The sequence below is a fragment of the Anas platyrhynchos genome, chromosome 21 (genome assembly GCF_047663525.1).
Source record: "Anas platyrhynchos isolate ZD024472 breed Pekin duck chromosome 21, IASCAAS_PekinDuck_T2T, whole genome shotgun sequence".
NCBI lineage: Eukaryota > Metazoa > Chordata > Aves > Anseriformes > Anatidae > Anas > Anas platyrhynchos.
Genome location: NC_092607.1, coordinates 18,558,274 through 18,574,714, shown reverse-complemented (window position 1 = coordinate 18,574,714; position 16,441 = coordinate 18,558,274). Strand labels below are relative to the sequence as shown.

General features: G+C 42.4%; 2 protein-coding genes across 19 annotated transcripts in view; one reads left to right on the top strand and one right to left on the bottom strand.

Moving 5' to 3' along the window:
• Positions 1–16,441, bottom strand: part of CCNDBP1 (cyclin D1 binding protein 1) — a 92,783-nt gene that overhangs the window by 68,483 nt on the left and 7,859 nt on the right. For 9 of the 16 annotated variants that reach the window (XR_011804362.1, XR_011804365.1, XR_011804368.1 and 6 more), the window contains exons 10-14: positions 16,150–16,196; positions 15,488–15,761; positions 15,046–15,191; positions 10,994–11,210; positions 10,571–10,754 (exon numbers count right to left, since the gene is read on the bottom strand). Coding sequence is in view for 2 of the 16 variants with exons in the window: in XM_027472889.3 (XP_027328690.1) it covers positions 15,653–15,761; positions 16,150–16,196 (156 nt within the window). In the remaining 14 variants the exon portion in view is untranslated. Of the gene's footprint in view, positions 1–10,570; positions 10,755–10,993; positions 11,211–15,045; positions 15,192–15,360; positions 15,762–16,149; positions 16,197–16,441 lie in introns of those variants that run through there. The other 7 variants (XM_027472889.3, XM_027472890.3, XR_011804371.1 and 4 more) reach the window with 6 other exon arrangements.
• On the top strand, positions 5,174–15,046 carry LOC101790820 (protein 4.2). 3 transcript variants are annotated; one of them, XM_038166081.2, is made up of 13 exons: positions 5,174–5,304; positions 7,095–7,280; positions 7,958–8,188; positions 8,772–8,890; positions 9,541–9,663; positions 10,060–10,237; positions 10,619–10,757; positions 11,127–11,230; positions 11,452–11,694; positions 12,695–13,012; positions 13,349–13,506; positions 13,939–14,072; positions 14,640–15,046. In XM_038166081.2, exons 1-13 carry the CDS (start codon positions 5,295–5,297, stop codon positions 14,788–14,790), a joined length of 2,094 nt encoding a protein of 697 aa, XP_038022009.1. In that variant the 5' UTR covers positions 5,174–5,294; the 3' UTR covers positions 14,791–15,046. The 3 variants fall into 3 exon arrangements, with proteins under 3 accessions (XP_038022009.1, XP_071882365.1, XP_071882366.1); XM_072026264.1 differs by lacking the exon at positions 5,174–5,304 and having other exon boundaries at positions 6,896–7,280; XM_072026265.1 differs by lacking the exons at positions 5,174–5,304; positions 11,452–11,694 and having other exon boundaries at positions 6,896–7,280.

Below are 16,441 nucleotides of genomic sequence, written 5' to 3'. Positions count from 1 at the left end.
AGGCATTGTGCCACACATACCAAAATCCCAGCAGTGTGTCAATATATTCCTTGCAGAGTTAACAAACCAGAATAGCAAAGATGTGAATTTTCCTAAGAGATAATTTGCCCCTTTCCTCCTGACAACACCTAGCTCTGTCCAAGAATGCAATCTCAACTTCCTCAGAAATGTTTCACAGACACAAACTAACTCTGACAGATTAAACTGAGGTCTCATTAAAATTTGTTTGATTTGAAGCCAACAAAATCTTCAAAACATGTCAACTTCTGTTTTATTACATCAATTACAATACTTTGCCACCCACACGTATACTTACAAAGGTTCCTGAAGCGTGTTGAAACCAGTCAGCTTAGAGAGACTGACACACAAACACACGCACAGAGGAGTTTGAATTTCTCCAGGCACAGAAGAGGGAATAGGTAGCTTTTGCACCTATCAATTAAGTCTTGCAGGATCTTGGAAAGTCAGGGTATACAATTCTCCATTCATTTCAGAAGGGGCCTGGAGGTAGTGATTACATTCACAAAATCTCATTCAATCTTGCAATAATACAGATTGCCATAACATTCAATACACAGCTAAAATTATAAGTTATTCAAAGTCCTTCAGTATTTCTTCTTAAATACAAGCCAGGAAATTATCTGAGACCGTGTTTGTCACAGGAGCTTGATATGGCCTCATCCTAATTAACTGTTTGTAAAGGAAGCCTGCTGTTCAAAGGAAAATCAGCACTAAAGCTTGTGCAAAGTTCCAAACTTTGCAATGCTTGGGGTTACTGGGATTTCAGGTATCAGCATTAACTGCCCACAGCAACTGCACCCAGTTCAGTTTCAATTTTAAAATGCAGATTTATCTGTCCTGTGATGTACAACACACATTCTTCCTGTGTTAGACATAAGACAACCATTCAAATAAACTAATAATTATTACAGAGAAAAATGTTTAAGTGCCCATGGGAGGATTTAAAGACCTTTTGCCAAACCTACAATCTTTACACAGCCCGTAGTCAGAAGTCAATAGGAGCTAGTGGAGTAAAATATGGCTAATTATCGGTATTTTTCCTTATAAATATGCTCTTTTAATCTGAACATACAAAAGAGGCTGACCCAGCCCTCATTCCAACATGATGACTCAAAAAAAAAAAAAAAGTAAACACTTGCTGAAATCACACATTCATATTTTGAATTGGTTTTGAATGTTCTCCAGGACAGTAAATGTTTCTCCTCACAATTGTTCCCTTGCTAAGTTTCCCGGGCCTTGATTCAAGCGTCAGTTAAATGACTACCCTTTCACAGATTATTTGTTTTTTAAACCTGAAAGAGCCAAAGTTGGTAGTTTCAAATCACTTGACTGCTTTGGCTCTCACCAAAGCTGCATTGCTAGAAAGGCTGAGAGCTGGGATGTTCAGCCTGGAGAAGAGAAGGCTCAGGGATACCTCATTTCAAACTTTAAGTACTGAAAGGGGGCTTATAAAAAAGATGAAGGACTCTACTCAGGTAGATCATGACAGGACAAGGGGGAACAGTCTTAAACTAAAATAGGATAGATTTAGACTAGACAGGAGGAAACTCTTCACTGTAAGGTTAGTGAGGCACTGGAACAGGTTGTCAAGAGAATTTGTGGATGTCCCATCCCTGGAGGTGTTCAAGGCCAGACTGGATGGGGCCTTGGCCAACCTGATCTAGTGGGTGGCATCACTATCTGTGGCAGAGGGGTTGAAGTTAAATGATCTTTAAGGCCCTTCCAACCCAAGCCACTCCATGATTCTATGCTTTAGCATATGGTATCTATCACACTTGTGTTCTGAATGTGGAGGATGCTGTTCATATAAATGACAAAATAAAAGGAACAACATAAGCATTTCTTGTTGCTCTAAGGCAACAAGAAATACACCCAAGACTAAAATTCACATCTAATTAATTGATGTGCCACATCATAGGTACAAATGTAGACACAATGAAAGGTAAACTTAGCTGTACGTACTTTTCAATCACTACATTCAGAAAGAGACCTAGTCATTAAAGATGCTAATGTAACATTTTAAAGTTCCATTTCTAAAGGTAATAAAAATGATAAAGAATTTTATGGACTCTTGTTTAGACCTTCAAAACACCAAGAATCCCTAAGCACAATAAAGAAAATAACACTGAATATTTCCAAAGGATTTTATAGATCAGTTTTCCTTTAGATTTCTGTGAGCATTTCAGGGATATAGTGGACCCAGAACTGTCACAACGCTTGCCTGGACCTGAATGAAGTCCTTCAGAACAAGCAATGCAAGAAGTGAGTGAAAAAAGACTAGAAAATCTGCACATGACATAAAGCCATTTAAATAAATCAGGACCAAAAAAATGTGAGGAGCTTCAGAGGGTTCCAAACAAGGCAAAACAGATGAGAATATAACAATCAGTGAGATTCAGGTTAGTAAATGCACAGCTGGAAAGTGATTTTCAGTCACCATCATGCAGTATGTTATAGCAACCTTATCACGTGCAGAAACAAAACAGCATAAAACAGGCAGCTCAACTGAGATTATAGCATCTGGTGTTTTTCTGATTCCCACTAATGACATGTTAGATTGCAAAGTAGAGAGGAGGAAACTTCTACAAAGAATTTTTATCATTAACAAGAAATCTCAGGGTGAAATTAAATCTTGTTTATCATGACATACTTAATCTTGAAAATCACCTACTACAAGACAATGCTTTGCTTGCTGGGGCGGGGCTCATGTACATTCTTCTGAGGCATCTGGTGTTGCGTACTGTCAGAGACAAGATTAGGCTGGATGAACCTCCATTCTGATCCAGTCTGGCAAGTTGTACAAGCTTATGCTTTTGTTGCATTTTAGAAACAAGTATAGGTTTGGACTTCTCCCAGATCTTAGGTATCCAATTTCAGATTGCAAATTCTCACTAGATGGAATGCCAGTACGAGCACTTGAGCACTACCTGTGGAAGTCTCTCTCGTGTGTTATGCCTTTCAACAGATTTCCTTTTTAGACCCTTTTTGATGTTATGAGAGACACAAAGGGACTGTAAACTGAGAACAGAGAAGTACTTACTACGTGTTCATCAATGCATCCTACTTAGTAAATACTACTTGTAGTTGCAGTTTTGACAAAGAAATGTTACTATCTGTACACACAGCCACTACAGTGCAGTGGTGATGGGGTAAATACCAGCTTGTATCTAAACCACTCTCTTGGATTAGAGATTATTTCTGCAAAGGTGCATTTAAAAACACTGATTGTGCAAAGAAAGTCAGAGGTTTGAGCATGATCAATGGCTTACAACATATGTACACTTAAAGACCATGAATCGGTAATTACATAGTGTTCAGCTCTTTATAAAAAGAAGTTCAAAATACATATTGAAGTCATATATAATTGATATAGAAAAACTGTGCAAACAATCAACCACCACCACCACCAAAACCCAGGTTTTTCTGGAACATCTCCACATTGTGCTTAAATTTAGGCTTTCTTGATTTCTGCAAACGAGGTGATCTCGATGCTTACTAATAAACACTGAAGTAGTTAACAATATGCCCTTGTTGCTAAGGCGGCTACTGGTATTCCCTGGGCTACATTAGGCAGAGCACTGCCAGCAGACTGGGAGATCCTTCGCCTCTACTCAACGCTGTCAAGGCCACACCTGGAGTGCTGTGTCCAGTTCTGGAACCCCAGTACCAGAGAGACACGGACATGAGAGAGACATGGACAATGGAGAGAGTTCAACAAAGGGCCACAAAGATGATGAAGGGACTGGAGCATCTCACATACGAGGAAAGGCTGAGAGAGTTAGGACTGCTCAGCCTAGTGAAGAGAAGGCTCAAGGAGATCTTAACATTTGTAGGAGTGAGCACATAAAGAAGATAGAGCCAGGCTCTTTTCAGCGGTGCCCAGTGACAGGACAAGAGGCAACGGAGAGCAAACTGAAAGACAGGAGGTGCCATCTAAACATCAGGAAAGACTTTTACTGTGAGGGTGGCTGAGCAACGGAACACGTTGCCCAGAGAGGTTGTGGATTCTCCCACTTTGGAGGTGCTCAAAATCCATCTGAACATGATCCTGGGCAACCTGCTCTAGGTGGCCCTGCTTCACATTGGAGGGGTGGACAGGATGACCTCCAGAGATCCCTTCTCTAACTTCAACCAGTCAGAAATCCCATGAAAATGAATCTACATGTATTTGTTTATAGCATAGCCTTAATTTACTAAGAGAATTTGTCTTTAGCTTACCTGAAGCATAACGTTTAACAAGTAAATAATAAGAAAAATGCCAGGAACATAGGACCATATTTTACATCAGCTATCTAATACAAATCCAAATGTCATTCTAGAATGACTACATCTACCTCCAAATGCATCAGTGCATTTATAAGGGTTGTATTCATTTTTCTTATTTTACATATATCTACACTAATCTCTACTTGCTATTTTATGGCCTAGTCACTCAGTATCTTCATATTCCTCTACAACTTTTCCAAAGCTGTCTCTCTCATCCTTACTACTCAGAATAACCTGATCTAGTCATGTAGCATCCCTGTCCATGGCATGGGGGTTGGATGTAGATGATCTTTAAGGTACCTTTCATCCCACGCCATTCTATTACTTCCTTTTATCTTATGGCAACTTTAAGAACGATATGTTGTTTAGTCCAAGACTAAAGTGTGATGGTTTTGAATAAACTGCATTATGCTACAGAAATTCTGCTCTTTAGGTTTTTACTTTTGTAAACAAGTTTTCTGATTTTGGAGTGTTTTCACATTTTAAAGTTAGGAACAAGGGCTCTGGATGTATCAACTTGTTTACTTCTTGAAGGGTTTAGTATCTAAGCATCTTATAGTCACAGTTGGAGATCAGCTCTTCAGCAGTAATATTTGAAGCACATTCTGTACAGTGTTTAGGGCCAAGCCAAAATTTGCATTTCCTACTCTGGGGTCCCTAAAGCACAGCTCTATGAAGAAACTGCCATCTAGAGGTTTCTAAAGGCTTCACATCCCAGTGTGGAATTTAACCTCATCCGTAGATACGAAAAGTCATCCCTTCTTCTCTTTAGTATGGTCTGAGAGATAAAAAAGACTCTTCGACTTCTGCAGAGCAGGTCAGCAAGATAAGATGAAGGAGAGGTGGCAACATCACGTCCCACCCCTCATAAAGAAATCGAGCAAACAACTTTGCAAACTAATTTTTTTTTTTTTTTTTTTTTTTTTTTTTTTTTAAGAAAAAGGAAAGAGGCATTGCCCACCAGAGCAAGCAGGAGCGAAGACTTCCATAGCACCAGGGAAACAGACATGGGCCAAGGTAAGTGAAAATTCTCTCTGTTAATCCCAAACATTTGCTGATTGTCTGTCAGGAAAAATAACTGTCCCCTCTTCAAGATAGTGTGTTCATGAGGCTAGAGGAAGAGAGGAGCTTCTTACAGTGCAGGAGACAAAGTCCAAGGGAGGTCAATTCACACGGACTTCTCATAAACAGAGAAAACAAAAGCTTGTATCAACGACTAAGAGTAGATTGAGAGAAGCAGTAAGAAGCAGTTGTGAAGGTTTGGAAGCAAGAGCAAGAGAGTTATCCTTAACATGGGGGTGGGGAAAAGGAATGTAGTCCAGACTACAAAACTGAAGCAGAGAGATGACTGTTTTAGCCACTTGAAGAAGAGGGTCCAGGTTCCAAGCAACTTTAAAGAAAGTGACAATAAGATCCATGAAAATTTATATGAAGGAGAGGAACCCAGACTCCCACACCACCTACAACTCAACAGCCTACAAGACAGCCAGAACAGACATCAACACATAAGCTTTGAGTTGGTGCTGTAAAGTTTACACCAGCACAGGTATGGAACAGCCATAAAGGGACCTGAACTCCAGACCGCAAGAAGTAACTGCAAACAATGCAGCAGGGCTTCCACAACCAACAGAGACGGGACAACAGCAATGGGAGTTATCAAGGTATCAATGAAGAAGATAAGGCAAATTAAACAGGAGGAGAAAGCAGACCAAAGAAAACTGCAAAGAGAAATAGTTGTCTTTAGCATGCGAGCAGTGGGTTTAGACAGGAGGGGAATGCTCTGTGGATCTTTTCTAGCTGGAACAAAGAGAGAAACCTGGGTCTGAAAGAGGAGGTATATGACTGGATGTGTCATATAAAGGGCAGCTGTTACAACTCACAAATTCAAGGGACTCAGTGATGATTTGAGAGCTGAATATATAAGTGAGGTCAGGATTATCCCAAGGCTGAGAGAAATCATGATGCCATCTGATTTTCCACAGAAAGTCTGGAAAGATTAAGAACACCACCAAAACCAGAAGAAAAGTGCAAGTAGGTGATCACACTAAGGCCACTGCGCACTAAATTAGATAAGAACAGGGTGACTGAAACTGTGACAATTTTTTTTTCTTGCTGGCACCAGACAGAGGCACGTATGTGTATGATGCATGCATATGAGACAGATGACATTCTTCTGTTTCCTGTAATACCTCTGTGTGCGAGATTACAGTGTGGTACAAAGAGTAAATTTTATTTACTGTGATCCAGTATAGTTCCAAAACTACACAGCCACCTTGCATTTGCACCAGCAGGAAAGTTGGGACTAGTTGCTGATCTCTGATGCACAGCAGATATATCTAGAATTTTTGTAATTGCTAGAAGACCTTGCATCCACAATGTAAGTGGTGCGTGACAGCTTCCTTCCTGTGCACAACTTCAACCACATATCCACATGGAGGAAAGCTGCTTTGAGTACACACCATAAGACTCCAACTGTAGTCACAGTTGCATGCTCAGCGCTAACCACAACAACTGTACCATTTGAAGGATCAGGTTTGTTCTATGTCCATTGCTGGGCAGAAGGAGCTTTTTTATAGTCACTTGGTTCACTTAACATTGTTAAGGTACAAGCAAAAGCTACTCATTAGCCACTTGATAAGAGAACAACCAAGCTCATAGCGAAGGCCCTTACAGCTACTGGACTGGAAGTCTCAAAGGCATGGAGCACTGTCTGAGTGGAGAAACAGGCTTGTATCAGGATGGGACCCAGGGCCAGAGTGTGGGCAGCTCACAGCCTCAAGCTCATTCTATTTCCTCTCATGCTACAGGTCTGAGCATCAAAAGATGTGATTTCAAGATCACAATGAACAACAATAACCACCACACAGAAGAAATCAGCACTAAAAGGCTTATGGTGAGGCGTGGGCAGCCATTCATTATCACAGTGAGCTTCTCATCTCCAGTATACAACTACCTGCAGCAGCTGAAGAGGACCTTCCTCATAGTACAGACAGGTACCATGATTACCATACCTTGTAGAGCAGTTGTACAAAAGCCACCTGAAGAACAGAGCCAAAAGACATCTCCATAGCTGGACAGATGTGCCCACATTTAGAAGTGAGGCAAACAAACTGTTTATCTAAGCCAGAGCAGTCTCCTGCTGCTGGGACTGCAAGGTCAAAACTAAATCTTTTTCCCAAAACACATTACAGCACAACGCAAGCTCATTGCTCTTTGAAAGTACTCATGGGATCTCTCCTCACTCATGACTTTTGATTTAGGAATATTTAAACTCAGCTGGTCTTTTGCAGATGTTTTCTATTACAGTGTTTTTCAGCAAGAGCCCTGAGAAGGGCAGCACCATCCACTCTCAGCTTGCTCTACCATAATTTATTTGACTGTGGCTTTTGTCACAAGACACTGAATCCCAAGAGCAACAGGCCTGCACCATTCTGGCTGTTCCTCCTTTCTACACTCTGTGAAATACACGTTCCACTATCAAACAAGGTGGCTTTAGTCCAGTATTAACCTTAGGAAGGTTCAGTAAGCTTTAAGACAGCAGCATTAAGGTAAGCATTAAGCTTAAGTGTCCCACATGAAAGGATAGCTATGACTCCAGATCTAGCCATGGTCCCTAAAATCTGCAGGGGGTGGCAATGTATGTGTGGAAACCAGATCTCTTTTGCTGCAGGACCAAATCCTTCCAAAACAGATGGAACCCAGGTTGAATTTCCTATCTCCCGCCTGGGAGACCAGAAGCAGTGGAGCGCAGCTCTAGAAGAACAGGACCCATGTTTCTGGACCATCTCTGTGAACACGCCTGCCAATGCTCCCATTGGCCAGTATGCTCTGCTTTTACATGCCTCCAAGTCTTACTGTCTCCTGGGAAACTTCATCCTTCTCTTTAATCCCTGGTGCCAAGGTGAGGAATCAGGAACAAAAAGGCAGTCATAGATCAGTCACTTCACAAAAACAGTTTTGAGCTCTGACACTCTGCCTCTGGAAAGGCTAAGGCTGACCCTACCCAGTGCTTCCCTCTACTCCTGCCCTGCTCCTCTCAGCACTTCAGGAAGGAGGCAGGGGCTTGTACAGGTAGCACAGCTTGAAGCAACCTGCCTCAGCACTCCTACCCTGTTCCTGAAGTACTCTGTTATCAGAACACCGTGGTCTTGCAAAGGAAAAAGCAGTTCAATCATTTATTTCCTACGAGTTAAGATTATAACCGGTTTGATTAATGCCATTGGATCTTCCTTAGGAACAGAGAAGTCAGTAACAAGTAGAGTAAAAAAGCTAGCTAGTACAATAGCCTAGCTTTGTAGGATCTTTCTGAAGTTCTTCTACTTGAGCAGAGATTGCAATGAAATTCTTTCCTGCTCAATTCAGAATCTGTGGTATTTCCCAAGGGTACAATGCCAGGGACTGCCTAAGTGTAGCGTAGCCTGCTGATGCAAGGGCATCCAAGACCAAGAATGCTTTTCTCCTTATGCTTTCTTCCTCCATTCTAGATGATGAAGTGTTCTTGGCTAACGAGGCACAGCGGCAGGAGTACGTTCTAAACCAAGAGGGTATCGTTTACTGGGGGACTGAAAATGCAGTCCTGGCACAGCCCTGGGACTTCAATCAGGTAAGAGGTCCAATATGTCTGTGTTCTCTTACAACCACCAGCAGAGGAAGGGTGTCTATCTCCTGTACGTACAGAATACAATTCATTCCCATGCTGTGGCTTCGATGAAAGAGTCTGTTCTCTGCTCCTACTGTCTTTCTCTATGAACATACAGGAGAACGGAGACCTATGTATGAAGTCCCATAATCCAATGTATGTAATTTTAGCTACTTTCTCAGCCAGTCATTTTACGAAGAAACACATCAGTCTGGGATTTGTCTCTTCCTTTCATCAACAGATAAAAAAATCATTTTGCAGAGCTTAATAATACCGTCTGTTTTACAGATAAAGGGAGGACAAGATTTTCCAATTTGCCCAAGACTAATCTGCCAGTGATGAGAGCTGGATTCTATTCCACTTTAGTGACAACAGATTAAACAAGTACCTCTATGCCGACCTAGAGTGCTCCAGAAAAAAAATCAGGAGTTTCCCTCAGTCATGGGATGCAGTATCATGCTAGTGCATTTCTCACTACGCTTCAATAAAGCAACAGTTCTGCCTTCAGTATGTTGTGCTCCATCTTCAAATCTGCACAGTTTCAAGCCATTGCAGGGATTCCAGAGAACAAACATTAAGGCCACATTTCTCAAGATGTTGTGTTCTTGTTTTAGTTTGAGGAGGATATTGTGGACATCTGCTTCACACTGCTGGACATAGGTGAACGCCATCAACGGGACAAGGATCACACTCAGCGCAAGAACCCTATTTACATCTGCCGCACAGTTGCTGCCATGGTAAGGAGAGTAGTCAGCAGCCTAGTCCATAGCAGAGAAGGTCTGAATGCAGACAGGCTAGTATATACTTAATCCCAATTTACAGCAACCCACCGACTACTCAGTAAGACTGCCCAGGGCTGTTCCAAACAACATCTCCCACCTATCTCCAGCCCTTCCTGATATTCCTGCAGCAGACAAGTAGTGCTGCAGGAATTTCTTAGCAGTAGCAGCACACTTACTGAATAAATCTCAAGGGAGACTGTTGCACCTGCTCTGGTCAGTCATGATCTCCATGTTCTGCTCAAAAAATCCTTTTTGTTTCAGCTGCCTTGGAAGTAGTTCCATCAAACAGGATATGGTTTACCTACTAAGATGTAATTCCTTAATTCATCTTTCTCTCCTCCTTCCCTGAAGATGAACTGCGATGAGGTTAGAGGAATCATGACAGAATATGGGACCGGGAAATACTATGATGGGACACCCCCTTCCAACTGGCTGGGCAGCAGCCCCATCCTCCGGCAGTGGGTGGCACTGAAGTGCAAACCTGTCCGCTACGGGCAGTGCTGGGTGTTTGCTGCAGTCATGTGCTCAGGTACGGTTGTGGTTCAAAGACTTGTGGGTTGAGTAAAGCCTTACCTGGTACACAGAACCTCTAGCATATGACTGAATTCCTGGGAAAGCACAGATCCCAGTAACATAACCTTTAATCTCTAAGTGCGAGGCAGATCCTCCAAATTTACTCATCAACATTTAGCACTGCCAGCCTTGGGCTAAAGGAGTGTTAGTACACACCATTCACTGAATGCACCTATGACAGTTCACTTCCTGAAGGGACAGTGCTTCTTGCAAAGTCCAGATATCAGGCCCAGTGCCATTCTGATGGGCCTAGTATCAAAACCAGCTCTACATCTACTGGCAAAGATACCTTTACAGCAGGATGCACAACTGATCCACAGCTCTTTCTTCTGCACAGTTCTGAGGTGCTTGGGAATTCCCACCAGGGTTGTCACAGGCTTCACATGGGCTCACAACACGAACAGCAGTCTGAATGTGGATGAGTATTATGACGAAAATGGAATGCTGCTTACACATGACAAGAGTGCCAGAGTCTGGTAAGAAAACACAGCAGGGTCCAAACTAAAGTTTGAGACAATACCTGGGTCTAGGAAGCAACTGAGAGGAAAAGGTAAACAGCTGCAGGGAGGTAAATAAGAGAGAGCTCAGCTGAGCTGCAGTGTACATGACTTGTTCTTGAGAAACCTCAGGAACCAAAAGTAAAGAGTGCTATATTGCTAGGGCCCACAAATGAACAACGATAACCCAAACCATCTGGAGAAACTACACTTACATCAAAAAACATGGTCTCTTCCTGTGTGCTGAGTTCTTTCAAAGGAGTGTTAATTTGCTGTGGTTTGGCTAAAAGTTTCCTGTACCTCAGGGCTCAGCATCTTGTTATAAGCACATGATGTTGTCTCTCACAGGACCTTCCATGTTTGGAACGAATGCTGGATGGCTCGAACAGACTTGCTACCAGAGTACAGTGGATGGCAGGCACTAGATGCCACCTGCCAGGAAAAAAGCAAAGGTAAGATATCAAAGACAGACTCAGGGAAAAAAGGGAGCAAATAAAGCAGTGCAATATTCCTTCCTTCTTCAATTTCCAATGGGAGGATGCATAAATCACCCCGAGGACTTCACACACTAAATCATCATTAACTCTTTTAGTTCGTGCAGCCCGTGGAGCTCTAAGCATGGGCCTAGTTGGTCAAGCATCTAACTCTTAATTGGGCTGCATTTTCTCTTTAGGCGCATCCTTCTGTGGGCCAGCCCCTGTTCAAGCCATCAAAGAAGGGGACACTGAAGTGGATTATGATGTCTGCTATTTCTTTGCTGCCATAAATGCCAAGTGCCACATCTGGATACACAAAACAGATGGCATCCTCAAGCCAGCTTGCATTTGCACAAAGTATACTGGCAACAACATCAGCACCAAGAGTGTGGGCAGCGAACGCTGTGAGGATATCACACACAACTACAAATATCCTGAAGGTATAGGGTGGAAAAGTGTCTAAACACATTTCCTACTAGTGTTAAAAGTGAAGAGTACAGGACTGAACAGCCATACCAGAGCATTATGGTCATCCACTTCTCACTACTTCTTCCTGAATGGCACAAGAACACCTTACTCTTGCTGTCTACAGAATCAAAGTACAGGTCATACCCCAAAGTTTCATGCTGCTTAATTACCAGCTCACCAGAAGGCCAGGCATTTCTCCACCAGACACTCTCCTGTCTGGAAGACTTCCTTTCTTGACTTCTGTTACCTGTAAACTCTGTACATTCATCTCCCATCACCCCTGTCTTACATTTCAGACTCCAGCTTTCTGAGGACTGCTGTGCTCCCAAATGTTCTAAAACCTCACAGGCTCCCCAGGGAAGTGGTTATGGAATGAGCCTGCTGGAGCTCAAAAAGCATTTGGATAACACTCAGACACGGTCTGATTCTTTGGTGGTCCTCCGGGGACCCAGGAGTTGGACTTGATGATATTTGTGGGTCCCTTCCAACTCAAGCTATTCAATGATTCTATGATATCCCTCCCTCAAATAGAAGCTCTCCCTTTAAAATCTATTATTCTGCCTAGTTTCCCAACTCTACAATCTCATCTTAGCCTATGGCATGCTGTCTTCTTTGCTGCAGTGTATCACAGGACAAGATAGTACTGCACCATAGCTACAATTACAGAGAGGCAACTGTTCTCTTACTCTGACAGATGTTAGCACTGAAGTATTTCCAAAACTAAAAGAATTCTTTCAAAGTAGAATCTTTCAGGCACATGCAACATGCTGTCAGATGAAATTCTCAATCTGCTCCAACCAGGAGCACAATGAGATGTCTCTCTATGCTCTAAGAAATAGTTGTCTACAGCACTGTTAGGACAATTCAACTCCATCCTTCTGCATTTACTGCTTTACAATTACTACACAGGAAATAACACTGAAATATGCACTCTCCTCCTCATACCTCCCCCCCCCCTTTTTTTTGTAATAGGTTCTCTTCAGGAAAAAAAAATACTTGACAAAGTCTACAGAAGAATAAAGACACTTGAGACAACTACCAGCACCAAATCAGAGTTCAGCTCCATTTCTACTGCCCTTGAAGAGCCAGTTAACCTTTTTATCCAACTCCAGTCCAATAGTTCTCTGCTACTGGGACAAGATGTTCCAATTTCTGTTGAAGTGTTTAACCCCAGCGGTGGAGAGAAGGCAACTCATTTGGTACTTGGGGCCCAGTCTCTACATTATGGTGGCACATCCATTACCCAACTTTGGAAGAAAGAGTTTCATTTTATCCTCAAGAGCAATGAAGGTAAGGATTCTACCGGACACAAGGACAGAAAAGTATACTCTGTCCTCTCATTTAGGAAAAATGCACTTAGCTTTAAGTCTGCAAAAGCCTGGCTGGAAAGCTGACTGTAGGCTATTCGAACAAATCACTTTGGTGGGGAGAAGAGGAAAGCTGCAGCACGTTAGGTGGATCACCCTACAGATTTCTGAATTTGCAGATTCAGTTGGGGTCTCTAGAGCTTTTAAATACTGCAGCTTTTAGTACAGTGTTGGGTGCTAAACACTGCTAGGAAGCATGCAGTCTAAGAACTTAATATTAGTTGCATTGTCACCTCTATGTCACCACTCTGTATTCCAGCTAACACCCTGCAGGCCACTGTGCCTTACTCACAGTACATAAAAGAGTTGGGAGAGAACCATCTGCTTCGGCTGACTGCCATGCTGAGAGACAAGGACTCCTACATATGCTTTGCACAGGAAGAGATCCGCATTTGTGATCCCCCTCTCATTATTAAGGTTAGATTGCTTCATCATTCTGTACTGCAGTGGTGAGAAAACAGCTTTCCTAGTCACAAGCAGCAGAAAGACACTTGCTGCGTTCCATGGCTTTCCTCATACTGTCTTCTTTCAAAGCACTGAGACATAAGTTTGGGAAAAGTGCTGTGCTGCACGGTCATACACAATACTCCTCCCACTTCTATCTCATCTATGTGTAAAGACAAGGAAATCCAGATGACTCCTAACTCACTCACCAGCCTGCAAATCAGAGGCTGTAAAGGAAACTACAGAATACTGTAGTAGTAAAGAAAGCGAGCTGGACTTTGAGTCTTCTGGCAACTGGCAGCTCATGCTGGGACCCCTGGCAAAAAAGAAATACCTCTCCCTTTAATCATGAAAGTTTCTCTTTTTTTTTCCTCACAGTTTCATCTCATTCCCTTCTTTCAACAGTTTCCAGAACACATGGTACAGTACCAGCCAGCCTCAGTGGAGATTAGCCTCCTGAACCCTCTCGCTGAAACCCTGGAGAAGTGTGTGATAGTGGTAGGAGGGCGAGGGCTCATTTACAGGCAAAGGAAGTACAGGTGAGTGCAAACTGATTAACCTAAGAGCAGGAAATGCAAAAACAGACACAATACAAGCTAGAGAAACCCTTGTCCTGGAAATGCCTGCCCCCAGAATAAACAGGCAACAAAGCAGGAATAGACCACTACAGTTGAAAGCCCCAAGCACTCCCTTATTTAGGGGTGATACAGAAGATTTTCACTGAAAAAGAGAAAAGCCAGATAACTTTCATCTGATCCTCCCCTTCTCTGCTGAAGAGCCAGGTAAAATTGACTTAGCCAAGAGTCATCTAAGAAGGCATACTCTTTTCCACATGAAAAAGCAACATTTTTCTCAGAAAGCTGCATTAGGACAAAGTAGATGATTCATGGGGAGTTCAACCCTCATAAGTTCCTCCAAATTGCTGTCTGATCACAATTCCATCATGGCAGTTTAGGACACTGCTAGTCTTTCTCTATTTACACCCCACCTCATCCCCTTTTTTTGGGGGGCATCACACTCATGTCTCCCAAATGCATCTCCTGAGCCCTAATGAACAAGGAATGCAGAGAGGTGTGCTTCCTGTATAATCCCCTCTTGCCTTTCAGGCTGGGTTCTGTGCAGCCTGGAAGCACTCAACAGCTGCGTATCTCATTCACTCCCACTGAAGCAGGGCCCAGAAGACTCACTGTGAATCTTACCTGCCTTCAACTCCAGAACCTGAAGAGCTACAAAAGTATCAACATTGCAGCTGCCTGATGCCCAGCTTAGAACAAGTCCTGCTGTCCTATTTGAAAGAGTGGTCACAATCTTTCCGACTGACCTTTGGCAAGCATAGATGTTAAAAGTTTATTTAAAACTACGTCTGACTTGTATTATTCATACAAACTCAACTCTCTCCCATATGCAACTATATCCACTCTCAGATCTTGCAAGTTGGACCTTCCTGTGACAAACATGGGCTAAATGCTCAAGCAGATGCTGTATTTCTTTGTGCATATCCACTCAACTCACCAATGCTTAGTCATTCTTCCCGTGGCAAAAAAAGCATATCTTAGAACTCTGAAGCGATGATAGATGTAGTATTTCTCTAGAGATGTACTCATATCCTACAGATCCTTGAAGTTGGTAAAGCAGCAGACAGCATTTTCTATTGCTTTCTTAGGGAACAGATGAGAGGAAGATAATTTGCTCTTCTCTATGGTTAGACAGAAAATATCAGCATTGTATTTTTTTTTAATGGCTCATTTGGCTTGCAAAAGCAGCAAGACCCTATTCTTCTATGTATATATATTCTCTGCCACCTGTAAACAGATGCAGCTAACCACGTAAATCTAGCAGCATTTTATTGTTCTTTGAACCCCACAGCAGTTGTAATGTCTGAAAAACTGGGCACATTCACAACAGTAAGATTCAGCACTGCACCATCCCAAGAGTCCAAGCAAAATGACATCACCTGCAATTGCAAAGGGTGATTTTTTGTGAGTTTTGCCAGGTGGCATTGAAGTTCTCTCTTAAGAGCACTGTCCTCATCATTCTCCCTGTAGCTGGAGAATGGCCAGATTCACTGGAAAAGCATACATCAGGGCCAGTAGCAGCTACACATGTGGACACAGAAGAGCTAAAGTTCACCCTGCGTGAAGTTCTTGATTTTGTCCATGTTGTGATCTACTGCACCAATCAGAAACTGCACCCAGCCTTCCTCTGATGGTGGACAGACATGGCTTGTCCTGCAAAGTGGAGGAAATTCATTAGGAAGGCCACCTTGAGGGTTTTACATTTATGTATCCGGAAACCCACACAACACATACATATTGTGAAGTCCCAAGTTACCACATAATTAAAACAGGTCCATTATAGCTCCACAGTACTTTGAGCCAGGAAGAACCAACATCCATGTCTCTAGTTCCAAACTTTGACACATATATGTCCATCTTCAGCAGTAACCACTTTAATTCCTGACATCCTATTCCTATCCCATTACAACTGGATAACATCAGAATTATTCCAAAATGACAGCGTTTGCTGCCTAGAAATGAGTCGTCTTTGACAGGAGGCAAAAAGATATCAACTTCCATAGCAGGCAACACATGCTTATAAATTGTATCTCATACTCACTTTGTAATCTCTAAGACTTTCTTTAATACTGAGGCCAGTTTAGCAGCCTAGAAAAAAACAAAATGGAAGTAAAGTACACCAAACATGGAAAAAGGGGGTCCAGCAATATCGGGGGAAAAAAAGGGAAGGTGCAAGAATGCCTGACATGGCCAAAAATAAGGTAAATTGCCACAGATCCTGATGCAAAAGGAAGCCATCTAACATGGGTGGGAGTATCGCCTGACCTGTTGCTGACTGAAACAGGTAAAAATACAGACAGATCATTTTTTAAACTATACATTAGTATGTTTTT

What these genes read in the sequence shown, in the direction of transcription:
- LOC101790820 (XM_072026264.1), top strand. Translation starts at nt 6,986, where the DNA reads ATGGAGCACTGTCTGAGTGGAGAAACAGGCTTGTATCAGGATGGGACC. An exon ending in AGCCCTGGGACTTCAATCAG is followed by an intron (nt 8,891 to 9,540) that starts GTAAGAGGTCCA and finishes TTCTTGTTTTAG; the next exon opens with TTTGAGGAGGATATTGTGGA. An exon ending in GCCGCACAGTTGCTGCCATG is followed by an intron (nt 9,664 to 10,059) that starts GTAAGGAGAGTA and finishes CCTTCCCTGAAG; the next exon opens with ATGAACTGCGATGAGGTTAG.